At 43.3% G+C, this 13,201-nt stretch overlaps 1 protein-coding gene and 1 long non-coding RNA gene across 5 annotated transcripts in view; one reads left to right on the top strand and one right to left on the bottom strand.

Moving 5' to 3' along the window:
• Window positions 1-9,238, top strand: part of LOC101172238 (calmodulin-binding transcription activator 1) — a 69,955-nt gene extending 60,717 nt beyond the window's left edge. Inside the window, exons 13-22 of one of the 4 annotated variants that reach the window (XM_020703552.3) lie at window positions 45-123; window positions 200-461; window positions 860-1,386; window positions 2,246-2,391; window positions 2,496-2,742; window positions 2,864-2,932; window positions 3,621-3,766; window positions 3,847-3,915; window positions 4,048-4,078; window positions 5,161-9,238. In XM_020703552.3, coding sequence (XP_020559211.1) covers window positions 45-123; window positions 200-461; window positions 860-1,386; window positions 2,246-2,391; window positions 2,496-2,742; window positions 2,864-2,932; window positions 3,621-3,766; window positions 3,847-3,915; window positions 4,048-4,078; window positions 5,161-5,193 — 1,609 coding nt within the window. In that variant the 3' untranslated portion in view covers window positions 5,194-9,238. Of the gene's footprint in view, window positions 1-44; window positions 124-199; window positions 462-859; window positions 1,387-2,245; window positions 2,392-2,495; window positions 2,743-2,863; window positions 2,933-3,620; window positions 3,767-3,843; window positions 3,916-4,047; window positions 4,079-5,160 lie in introns of all 4 variants that reach the window. The other 3 variants (XM_011475561.4, XM_020703551.3, XM_020703550.3) reach the window with 3 other exon arrangements.
• A 368-nt stretch (window positions 9,239-9,606) lies between these two features.
• Window positions 9,607-10,003, bottom strand: LOC144992220 (uncharacterized). The gene is made up of 2 exons (XR_013656099.1): window positions 9,914-10,003; window positions 9,607-9,719 (listed from the first exon to the last, which is right to left on the bottom strand). It is a non-coding gene; the product is annotated as an uncharacterized LOC144992220 (long non-coding RNA).
• Between the last annotated feature and the right edge of the window lie 3,198 nt (window positions 10,004-13,201).

Genomic DNA, 13,201 nt, shown 5'->3' with positions numbered 1-13,201 from the left:
GGGAATTGCTTCAGTCACTTCACTTTTGTTGTGTTACTCTGCAGCACAAAGCACGCTGACAGTATTGACCTGGAACTCGAGGTGGATCCCCTCAACGTTGACCACTTCTCATGCACCCCACTGGTAAGAAAGGAATCCCTTAAAGCAACTCGATTCCATGTTGCTGTGTTAGTAACATGTCTTCTGCTGTCACCTGCAGATGTGGGCGTGTGCGCTGGGCCACGCGGAGGCAGCACTCGTGCTGTACCAGTGGGACCCAAGAGCTCTGGCCATTCCTGATTCTTTGGGACGCCTGCCACTGAACATCGCCCGATCCAGGGGCCACACTCGATTAGCGGAGCTTTTGGAGCAGCTGCAACAGAGTCCTCAAGCCCAGCCAATGGATTCTTGGATGGGAAGATGGAGGGAAGGAACACAGACAGGAGGAAAAAGCAATAGCCCTAGTCCTACTCCAAACCCAGGTGCAAAAATGAAAAGTTTTTTCATTTATTGCAGTCCATTCCAAGTTAATGGACGCATTCACCTCACATAGAGTGTTAGATTATCTCCCTGATGCCAACTAGGTGGATTTCTGGATTGTTTTTAAACATGTCCCAACTAACATCTAAAACGTGTTCTAGTTTGCTTCGCTGTAACTTTATTAAATAAAGTAGAAACCACATATAGATAAAGTAAAGTAGTAAAGTCAGGTGAGTTTATGTACAGGAATAGTTGATCTTCTGGCAGAACTTTAAAAGGTTCCATATAAGCAGAGTAAATAATCAATTTCTCAGATTTTTGGCTGAAGTTTGTAATTCAGTTTGCTAATTGTTTGTGTCAAGAAATACTTGTTTATTTACCACCAACTCTTCCTTTCCAGAAATGTCAAGAGGCAGAGCAGAGAGTCAAATGGACAACCAGAGCCAGAACTGGAGCCAAAGTGGACACAGGCCCCAACAAGGCACCCAAGGAGAACCAGGAGGTCCACCACCAAGCAAGAGGCTTAAACCTTGCCCTGAGAGCCAGCAACAGTTATCTAACTCAACTTCTGGAACCAGTCCCATTCTTTCCCACTTGAGCTCCTCTCCCAATAATAACCCTCAAAATTCTCCACACCCCAAGACCTTACAGTCCTCTAACCTCAGCCGTCAGAATGCACCTTTGCCCAGAGCCAGCCCCAGCCAGCCTCAGCTCCCCAGTTCCCCTGTCTCCCACCTGCAGGCCAGGTTGGGAGGACCGGGAAGGGGCACTAGGTGGAGTCTGAGGCAGACTCTTGGACAACGTAGCTTAGCAAGGAGAATTCTGGGAAAAGAGCGATTGGCCATTCACCTGCATCAAAGAGCGCTGTCTGACAGAGGGGAGGAGACAGAGCTGCTGTCCTATGAGGACAACACGGATGACCTGCAGGTATGGAGAACCTTTCTTAACTTTTTGTACTGTAAAGCAAAATAAAGGTTGTTAATTGTTAAATTTACATGTGAGAATCCCTATTTAAAGGGCTTTTCCGATATCATGCTTTTCTTAGGCCTTTCAGAGTAAACTATATCAATATATAGTGTAATTATATACTACCTTTGGCACACTAAAGAACGATTTTTTAAATAAAAAAATTCGTAATTTTCAAAGTAGGTGTTTGTTTGTTAGACTGGGGGTGGTGCTGGCAGCACAAACCTGTCGTTTTCTAGGAGATAGTTTCTGCAGAGCAGCAGTAGGTCATCAGAAATTCACCTCTGAGTTGTGGGTGGGACCGTTGGTGTGGAGTAAGGCCGTCCCCACTTCCCCTCACCAATCTGTTTACGCGATCTACTGCCAGCTTACATCCTGAAAATTAACGTTCCCGGTGCAACAAAATACTAGAGCAATCTAGACGTACAGTTTTGAGCCAGATGCCAGCTCAGACAAGGAAAACGAAGATGTACATGGATCTAGTCATCTAAACCGGACGCATCAGAATGGAGCGGAGCAGGGAGCTTGTGGCCCGTCATCTTCTACGTCACAAATATGATCTTCTTCAAACAGACTTTTTTTATCTGTCCCTGACTCACAATTATTTGAAAAAAAGGAATAAAGGAATAGCTTAATTTTCTTTATATATGTCATCCATCATCAGAAAATGCCACAGGAACATGTTAAAAACAGCAAAAACACAACTTTCATCAGAGTGGGTATTTAAATATATTTTATAGACAAAAAGATTGGTTTTGAAGCTTCTCAATGGAGCAGAGTTGAGGCTATAACCACAAAACAACTGCTGTACATGTTGCAGGTGGACATTACGATGTTAGCTGATCACATTATGGATGCTTCAGCTGGTAGCCTTAAACAAGCTATGGACATTGAAACAGATCCTGGGAAAGTGGAGATCAGCAATGACGTAAGGTTACTATCTGGTTACCTTGATAAGGTGGAAAGGTGAGTCACGGGCTTCCTACTTTCCACAGAACTTTTCCAAACTGTCACATACATGAAATGCTCTTTACTCTAAAACGTTTTGTTTGCTTTCACCTCCTTTCCAGGCTTTTAAAGTCCAAACACCAAACTCCTAGCCCTAAGTCAAGCTCCCTGTCTGGGTTTGTGGATCAGCAAAGTGCCCACGATGACCGAGCTCGGCTCTCTAACTACGAGTGGAGTCCCTTCTTTTGTGCAGCTATGAAAGAGGAAAGGTTGAAAACCAACTCCTCCTGTCTAGCCATGACTGAGGCTGAGCAGCGAGAGCTGTACGTAACCATTAGGCATGCTCTGCACTCGCTCAGAAAAAACAAGGCAAGTCAAACTGCAGACCAGAAATAAATAAACACAAAAGAAAACGTCTCATTCTGACAGTCAAAATGATATGACACCAAAATGTAGTTGGTGCAATGCTAAACCTTTATGACTTTTTTAGGGAACCCTTCAGGAACATCAGAAAGAGATTGCAGCAGTGATTCAACACTGCTATAAAAGATACAAGCAGGTAAGATGAGCAATGATAATCAATCTCCTGCCTCTTCTTATGTCAGAAAACATTAATACCAAGCATCAAGTTAATTTGAAAGTTAAAACGAATTGTTGAAGGTAAAGAAGATTATTTAATTTTGTGATGATCTTTGATTTTTGTCAAATTTTAAAGTACTTGTTTGAGAAAATTTAAGCATCAACATAACTGTATGGTTCATTAGGAAATTGATAAAGTAAATTATTACCATTAATAATTATTATTATTATAATCAAAGAGGCTTTGGTCTGGTAGTAAACCAGAATCCAAAATAGCTGTAACGTTTTTGTGTTTATTTACCTGTTTTGAATTAATTTTCCTTTTGTTTTGACACCTTTAAAAAAAACATACCAAATATATCTATACGTATATGATTCAAAGTAAAAACTGGCTTTTTGTTCCATGTTCAGTGCAAAAAATACAATGCAAACTACAGCGTCAAATAAAATGAGACATAATTAGATTACATCAGACTTTAGTTGTCCTCAAAGTAAGCAGTAAATAGGATGCTGTACTTCACTGGATGGAAAAAAAAACAGGAATACATAAGAATTATGGACTGTTTTTAAATGCTAATCACATTTCTTGGCTACCTACATCTAATAACTAATAAATGTGCTGATTTTTGTGATGCAAAGTTCAATCGCCCTGTTGTTTTCTCTCTCAGTATGCACTTTATAAAAGGATGACCTTGGCTGCCATCCTGATCCAGAGCCGTTTCCGGAGTTTCTACGAACAGAGGAAATTCCAACAAAGTCGTAGGGCAGCGGTCCTCATCCAGCAATACTACCGCTCCTACAAGCACTCCCTCAGGTACTTGACACAAGCATCTAATAAACAGGACGTTCGTTAGTCTTTTAACTTCCAGTCGTTTGTGTCTTTCACCTCAGCAGTCTTCTGACAAAAAAACAGAACCAGGCTGCTCGCAAAATCCTGAGGTTCCTGCTCCGCTGCCGTCATAGGTGAGGCATACGACACCCGTACACATCCACGGGCACACTTATGCAAATGAGACACACTTACAACCCACTGGCTCACCTACACACACTGCTTTGGTGCTAATAGTTGGTGTTGTTTTGCTGCTTTATGTGAAGCCCCTTGATGGACCATAGGCCTCTGAAACAGGTGAGTCCTCTCTTACTCCCGGAGGCTGATGCCTGTTTGCATGACGGAGGAGGGAGGTGGAGACAAGACGATGGTTTATTATCTTTCTGTCTCTTCTCCCGATCTCTGTCTTTTCCCCTCTGTCTGAGGACTGCCAATCAGTAGCCGTGCATGCCTGACCGACAGAGGAACAGTTTCTTAGTCTTCTAGAGGCATGCTCTGATTGTATCACTAGAAGACTCTGAGTGTTGCTTGGCCTGCCATTTTCTCTTTTGTTGTGTCCTGATTGATCAGAAAGAAGGTAACAGGGTGGTGTGTTTGTGTGTGAGTGGGATGCAAATCGAAATGGGTTTGCCAAATTACTTATTTTGCTAAAAGTATGGCCTTTTGCCCTTAAAGGCCCATTCCAATCATCTTTTGCTCAATTTTCAGAGACTTCCTAATCGTCTTTTAACTATGATTACGCTGTTTTTAGCAAAAATCAAACAACCTGTTTCATTTTCTAGGCCATAGTTTCTGCAGACAGCAGTGGTTCATTAGAAAATTCACCTCTTCAGTTGTGGGCGGTGCCATTAGCGCAGAGCAACCGCCTCATTTTTCCATCATCCATCTTTTTACACGCTCTCCTGTTAGCTTACAGCCCCTCACACCCCCAACATAACATTAGCAATGGAACAAAAATGGCAAGCAATATCAGAGCTAGACACCCGTACAGTTTTGAGTAAGATACAAAGAAAATGGTGTGCTTGGTTTTAGTCGTCTACAAGTGAATGCATCAGAATGGAGCCCATTGTAGCACCTACATCCCTGCTATAAGCTTATTCCAACTTCTTCCTTTTTTTGCCTTCTCCACATTCTGATGATTTAGATGAAATAATACTCAAAAAGCTCACACTAGAAGCCATTTTAAAGTTAATTTTCTTTATATATGTCCTACATTATGAGAAAAATGCCACAAGAACATGTTAAAAACACACACAACTAAACAATTTTCATTGGAGTGGGTCTTTAAACAAAAACACTGCAGGAAGACAATCAAAATCAAAACACTCACTAAGATCTTTCTCTGGTTGAGTCTCTAATCCATGTTTGGTTTTCCTTAGGGCCAGAGAGCAGAGAAAGGCCAGGGGTCCTGAAGGTCCACCTCCAGAGGCTGCCCACAGCCCTCTCAGCCTGTGAGCAGTCCAAACACTGTTTCCCTTCAACCTCCGCCTTTTCCACATTTGTCCAGCACCTCTTCCCCTTCCCAGCTCCTTGTCATGCCCTCTTTTAACCCCCCCCCCCCCCCCCCCCCCCTCTTGCTCTCCTTTCAAGAGGGTAAAAACTTTTCCCAGACAGACTGAGGACAGGATAGGTGTCCATCATGGCAGCTCAGACAGACAGACTGCTGGACAGAGCCCAGGGACCTGGCTCTGCCCACAGCACTAATCCTCCTCCACAGTTTCACTGGGAGGCCATCACATTAACCTCATGGCATTCTTTGCACTCTTCATGGGTATGTATTTTTCCGAGAGCAAGTTGACGAGCCAGACAAGGAAAGAGGAAAAACAACATCCTGCGGGTTCACTGCGGCGGCTCCGGCTTCTGTGACAAACAGCTGTCTCAAGAAAAAAGGATTTTTGACGTTGAAAAATACACGCAGCCTGGTGTATTTTGAGTCCAAACAGAGATCCATGAAAGAATACGAAACTACAAACCAAAAAAAATCACTTCTATGTTGCATTTGCATGCAAGATTTTTTCGCTTATTCCTTCTTTATCATCCTGTAAGGCTACAGTGGCAAATCATTTCAGTATTACCCCAGGTCACCAACCACTCCAAGGTTACTGAGAAACCAACGAAAACAGTCATCCAATCAAAAGGGGAGGAAGTGCACTTGAATGTATGTGGGGCATTGTTAGACAAAGAGAGGCGGTCAGAATAACGATGTCTTAATTTGTTACATGGACTTTGTATGGAGTCGTTCTCACAGGCGGCATTTGGCTCGCCTGCCGTGGTGTGTTCGTGTTTGTTCAATTCAATGCATGTGTTTGAGCTAAGAGCTCCTGCATGCTTGCCAAACTGCTTTAGTGTTGTTTTTCTTTTGTATTTCTATGTGTAATTGTGTCTCACTTATGTCTTCATTAACTTTTCCTCGCCCTGTGTAATGTGAACTGTGTGAGGACAAATGACTTTGGGTGCTTTTTTTTAGAAAAAAAAATGTTGTTTTAAGAGTCTAATTACTTCTAAAACTGGCTCAAGAACAGTTTTGCTTGAGACCGGTCGCCTGACCCTCCAACCCACCCCCTTTGTGAGAAAAAAACGACATGTTTCAATGGTTAAATGTCTCTGTTAGTTTGTTCTGCGTGGACCTCTAAATCCTGACCGGTTTTTGAGGAGCGAGTCACATACCATTGCCTTGACTTCTTCTTGAGTTTGAGAGGTCTCTATTCTTGCTCTGTACAGGACATGGGTCCTATATCTGCCCGTATGCAGGGCGCTAGTCCCCGTATTTGCCCATATTGGCGATTTAAATCCATATTTTGGACTCTTGTATATAAACTGACGAGGTAAGGGGATACGAGGACCCTAAAACTTTTTCATAAGAGGACTGTATTTAAGATTAAAAATTATTTTACTCCCATAATGAAAACTTTAGACAGAGACCTGGTTACACAGGATGGCTGTATTGCTTGTAAATAGTGTAGATACTGCAAACAGAGTTATGTGCATGAGATTTAAAACAAAGAGACAGCAAAAAGAACAACTTAGTGGCTATGGACTGTGAGAGGTTTTAACCGCTTCACTTTAAGAGTATCCAGTGTTAGTGTTATTGAAAAGAACATTTTGTTAAAGCATGCAACTCCAAAAGCTAATGTTAGAATAATAAGTGGGAAGACGAAGTTAGCTGAAACAGCGACCTTTCAGATAAAACATTTACACCTTGTGCTTTTATTTCTTGGCTAGCAAAAATTAAACCCTTTTTGCCAGTAGTGCCAATTATTATGAATGCTATTTTGCCTAATAATACAGTATGTTATGATGGGCTAACCAACATCTAAAAGATATCAGTAAGATCCACAAAGGCAGCACACATAGTACTAGTACTAGCTCAGTCGAAGACCTACAACTTCTGAAGTTTGTCCAAGGCTGCAGATGGAAGATGGTGCCAGGGTGGTGACTAGGATGAATATGAATATGAATGCAACAACAGTTCACCCTAAAAAAAAGGGAAGAGGGTGCTACACTCTTTACCAAGTGGTATTGCTTCAACAGACTCCATCAGTCACACCTACAGCAGATCCTGCCTGGCCTCCAGTCAAAGCTTTCCATCTTCAAACAGCATGTCTCATATTCCACATTTGATTACTTCCTTTCATTTTTCCCTCTTATTGTCACTGCCATTCTTCTGTGACATGTATTTCAGACTTGTGGGAAGCTCTGTTTAGAAAGTGCCTGCTCAACAGCGGAAAACTAATATCAGGAAATAACTATAATGTATGTCCTTCAAACATGATTGTTGCGTGTTTATTTTCCTAAATTGTGTTTAAAAAATGAACTTGCTAAATTTCCTCGGATTCTTAGTTGGAAGCTCTAATTTGCTTGGTGTGAATGGACGGTGACAGCCTGACAGGGATGGCCGTTGTCTAACTGGACTGATGGAAAGTAACTGAATAACGTTTGCCCCACTTTTACTGTGCATTTTGCTACAGAATCAGACAAATCTGTTTAGTGTTGCTTTTGAAGAAAACACTGTGTTTCACTTGGTCTGTCTCCCCTCCACCAGAAAGTAATTCTGCCCCTTTGAGATCCCTCCCCAGCAGTATATTTACCAGGCTAAATATCAATATTTCTTTATCAATTTCTGTGTCTCATTGTCTGAAAGAAATGTTCTCATAGTCATCCCGTTTGACAAAAATGTACACATTCTGGCACACACATATGCACACACTAATGGCCACACTCTCTCTCATATGCTTACGTCTTTGGGAACAGTGAAATCTCTCCCTTAGATTCTACTCAGGGTTGAAGAACAGGGAGGTGGTACGTTGACCGGAACAACCGCTGGTGCACAAGTCTGTACTAAATGCTGACCGTGTGTGTTTGGGTGTGCACACAAAAAGTGTACATGGAGATGTTCCAGCTGTCTAACAATTGTTTAGTATGTGCAGGTTTCAATCTGCTTGTGTTTGACATAAAGATTTTAAAAAATACTCCGAAGAGATAAACATGTCTCCGTTGTTTTTCTAGAAGGAAAAACAAACAACTCAATTCTCGTTCAGAGAACTTGCCTAAAGTAAAAGAAAGGGAATGTTTAAAATGTAGTAAAATAAGCAGCAAACTTGCATAAATTCAAAAAAAGAAGGATAAAAGAGAAAGGTCTTTAAAATAGTTAGTGTTTTTTGAATTTCCGTCATACTGAGAGACAGCCATGGTCAAGAACATCCAATCCGTCCCACTGGAGACTTTCTCCTTTCTCCTTCTCTCACATCAGCACAACTGATGAACACTTCCGTAAACTCTCTTTAACTGTCATGTTCCAACACAGCTTCATGCACAGTATCAAAACGCACACAAACACACTGAAAGTACAGAAAGAAAAAATGTCAATGAATGAGGATGAGACTGTAAAAAAAAGCCTGTAGTGTAGAAGAAGCTAAAAAATTAAAAAAACATAGCCCTAGTAGACCGCTGATAGACATGTGCCAAGATGGCCTTTATACTCATAAGTCCATCTAGAAATGAATGGTATAACCTTTCAGGCCTTGTTTTTAGGAGGGCGTGGCCAAACACCACATTGCATGCTGGAACAGTAGAACCCTAATAGATGAACTATGGCTAACGTCTCCTCGCCTTCCCCTTCTCTCACCCAGCTTTCTGTCTCATCCTCCATTGTGCTCCAATCCTGCCTGTTGTTGTGTTCTTCATGCCCAGATCCGTCTCTCATTTCCTCTTTCCTTTTTTTAAAATGTTTTTTTTAATTATTTTTTTGTAGCTTAGTTTATTTATTTACTTTTTGCTTTACAAACATGCATGCAAAAGCATCACTACCTTGTTGATGTTTTAAAAAAGAATATTTTGTTGCTGAGGCCATGCAAAGTGTTTTGAATATTGCCCTTATATGTGGAATATGTCTTCTGAATGCTTTACATAATTTCTGCTGTAAAATGAAATCTGAATAAAAAGAAAATTTGCACTTTACCTTACTTTCTTTGCTTGATATTTATTGTTTAAAGAATCTTGGATAAGACTTCTTAGCTGTATCTGCTTTAGGCTGACATGGCATTTATTATTTCCCATTGAAGACACATAAATATATAAATTTACATTAGTGACAATGACTGTATTCTTTATGTATATTAAGGTTTTGGGGCACAAATCAAGGTGATTAAAAAAGCCCACATGGAACCAATTGACAATACAGCTGTAAAGGAGGATATGGGATCAAAAACTGTTCGTGGGTGACACCACTCTCGAACCAGGAGTGTCGGCCAGAACACTACTTCAAGGCCTGGATGAGGCTGTTTCTGTTAGTGGGTGCGTGGAATAAATGACAGCAGGCAGGAGGGTGGCTTCAATAATTATAATCCACGCTTCAGGCTTTACATCCTTTGACTTGACATACAGTGGCAGGTACATTTCCATAGGTGGATGAACACAGGTAGGTGTGTGTGTGTGGTCTCTAATAAACACAAACACAAATATAAACTTAATATGCAACTTAAATCACATAAAAAGAACAAAGAAGTCATGAGCGCCCACGTGCGCTTTATGCTCATTATTGACTAATTAACGCTTATTTAGCTGTGCACTACGTAAACATGCTGAATATTTGAACTAAATTACTCCAAGTAACATATATTAACATAAACTTACTTTGTCATCAACGCACACTAAACTTCCAAGAAAAACTTCATTTCAACCTGCCACGCAGCGGCACTCTCACACGCACGGAGGAAAACAGACAGGCAGGTGCCGTGCAGCAACACGATGACGTCATCACTCTTTTAATGAGCATGCGTCTAACTCTAAACAGAACTTAAAGGGACAGGAACGTATTTTAACCATAAGTATCTGAGTCTTTTGTACAGCCGCCCCCAAAGGTGCGCAGTACGTTTGCTCCAACAAAAGACAACTAAGGAGCAAAGTAAAAATCTTACAAAGTCCCTTTAGAGTCTTTCGCAGGGAGCTCAGGTAAGGAGATTAGGCGGGCAACAGGTCGAGTGTAGGTCCTGTCCTTCACTTTCACGTCAGCTGACCTGACACACCCATCTAGGCTATGGTGCACCTTGATGACATGCCCAATAGGCCACAGTGCCCTTGGGAGCTGGGGATCCACGATCATGGTGACTGAGCCTTCCGTTATTGGGTCTGTTAAGGACTGCCACTTCTGACGTATTTGAAGTCCGGGAAGGTACAACTTGATGAAGCGGGTCCAGAAGTGGTCTGCAAGCACCTGCGTATGCTTCCACCGTCTTCGGCTCAGGAGCTCATTCTTTTCGTATACCACTTGTGGCAGTGCTCCGTCGGGCCGCCCCATCAGAAGACAATTAGGGGTCACGGGATCGGGGTCACTAACATCAGCAGACACATAGCCCAAAGGTTTTGAGTTCAGAATATTCTCCACTTCGATCAACACTGTTCGGAGCACTTCTTCTTGAACGGGCTGTGCTCCAACTGTGATGTACAGCGCTGTCTTAACAGATCTGATCTCCCTTTCCCAAACTCCTCCAAAGTGAGGAGAAGCAGGAGGGTTGAAATGGAACTGAATCTTGCTTGGGGCTAAGAGTCGCTGGAGGTCTGGAGACATAGCAGCAAATGCCTCATTCAACTCTCTCTCTCCTCCTTTGAAATTAGTTCCCTGATCCGAGTACAGCTCTGCCGGGGTTCCTCTTCGTGCAGCAAACCTTCGGAAAGCCATTAAAAATGAGTCTGTGTCCAGGGAACTCAGAACATCCAGGTGCACAGCTCTTACGGTGAGGCATTTAAATATGATCCCCCATCTTTTCTCAGATCGGCGTCCTATCTTGATGTTGAATGGTCCAAAGCAGTCAACTCCTGTAGAGTAGAAAGCAGGCTTGAAGAGACGGAGACGAGCTAGTGGCAAGTCAGCCATTTTCGGAACCGATGGCTTTGCTCTCCATCTTTGACACTCTGTGCAGGTTCTCTGGAGTTTCCGAATTACTTCCCTGCCTCGTAGAATCCAGTATTTGCGTCGAATTTCAGCAAATACACGCTCTGGACCTGGGTGCCTAAGCTCATTGTCATAGTTTCTGATGAGCAGATGAGTGAATGGATGTGAAGGGTCAAGCACCACTGGATGGAGAGTATCATAAGCCAGGGTTTCTGAGCGACGAAGACGGCCACCAACTATGATTAGCTGCCCAGTCTCATCTAACTCAGGGGACAGAGTTAGCAAGCGACTACTGCGTGGGATATCCTTGCCTGCCTTTAGAAGCTTTAGCTCACTGGGGAAGCTATCCTCTTGAATGCACTTGAGTAAAAACAACTCGGCTTGACGATAATCCTCAGCATTTAACGAAGTGTCCTCTTTGGCCGCCCCATGCAGCTTCTCTGCTGTAGTACGGAGCAACTCCTGCCAGGAGTTACTTTGGCTGAGCTCACTCATCTTAGGACTTGCAGGTGTAGCTGACATCCCACAGAAAGTAGTCTTCCTGAGCTCATCAGTGGTTGGAGCATTTATCTCATTAGCTGCTGGAATTGTTGGCCATGTGTCTGGATGCATGTGGAGGAAGGGGGGTCCAAAACTCCATCTGTTGGCTTTGCTGAGATCTTGCAGGGTCTTGCCTCTGGTAATATCATCTGCAGGGTTTTGAGCAGAGTCTACATAACGCCACTGATGATGTTGGGTTAGCTCTTGGATTTCCGCTACACGTGTGCCAACAAAGATCTTAAAGCGACAAGACTCTGACTGCAACCAGGTCAGCACAGTTGTTGAATCTGTCCACAAGAAAATGGCTGTGATTGGCAACGTGAGCTCATCCTCGAGCAGTTTGGCAAGCTGTGCTCCTGTTTGGGCAGCGCAGAGCTCCAACCTGGGAACTGAATGAAGCCGTTTTGGGGCTACTCTGGAGCGGGCCATCACAAAGGCAAGGTGAGTGTGATTGTCTTCACAGACCGTCCTGAGGTATGCCACTGCTCCATAAGCCAACTCGGAGGCATCACAGAACACATGCAACTCTCGTCTTGCTACTGACGCAGCTTCACCTGCAGGTAGGTATGGACGGCTGAAGACAATCTGAGGGAGGAATTGTAACTCAGCCTCCCATGTCTTCCATTGCTGCAGGAGGTCAGGTGGTAGCTGGGGGTCATCCCAGCCTCTTTGTTTATCCCACAAATACCTGACTAGGATTTTGGCCCTGGTGGTGTAAGGCAAAATGAACCCCAATGGATCGTACTGACTAGCAAGTACTCTGTAAATGTTGCGGAGTGTGGGAGCACCATACTGGACTGGGCGATGTTTGTAGCCAAGCATATCAGTGGCAAAGTGCCAACTGAGACCCAGGGTTGATTCAGGACTGTCCGTCCTGTCTTGCGTTAACCAAAGTTCTGCACTACTGGAACGATCTTCCTCTGGAAGGTGGCTAATGACCTCCGGAACGTTGCTAGCCCATTGTCTGAGGACAAAACCAGCCGAGGACAAAAGAGCTCGGAGCTCGTTGACAAGATCTCTGGCTTCTGTTGTTGTTGGTAGGCTTTGAAGACAGTTATCAACGTAGAAACTTCTCTCAATGGAGGTTCTCACCTTGTCTTCTGGCATGCAGTGATCCTTTACATGACGCCACAGTGCATACGTAGCACAACACGGACTGCATGTGGTGCCGAAGGGCAGTACTTGCCATTCATATACTGCTGGTGGTTCATCAAGGTCCAGGTTGCGCCACAGAAAACGGAGTAAAGGGCGGTCTTCAGGAAGAAGGCGAACTTGGTGGAACATGCCCTTTATGTCACCACTAATGGCTACTGCATGCTCACGGAACCTAAGAAGAACTCCAAGAAGAGAGGCGCCCAAAGTGGGGCCAGGCAGTAGATACTCATTCAAAGTCTGGCCTTGGTAACTGAAAGAGCAGTTAAACACGAGACGGTGCTTACCGTTGTGACTGACAAGGTGATGTGGTATGTACCAAGCCTCCTTTACGTCAC

This window comes from Oryzias latipes, chromosome 5 (assembly GCF_053564925.1).
Source record: "Oryzias latipes strain Hd-rR chromosome 5, Olatipes_Hd-rR_3.1".
NCBI classification, from domain to species: domain Eukaryota; kingdom Metazoa; phylum Chordata; class Actinopteri; order Beloniformes; family Adrianichthyidae; genus Oryzias; species Oryzias latipes.
This window is presented reverse-complemented; position numbering and strand designations above follow the sequence as displayed.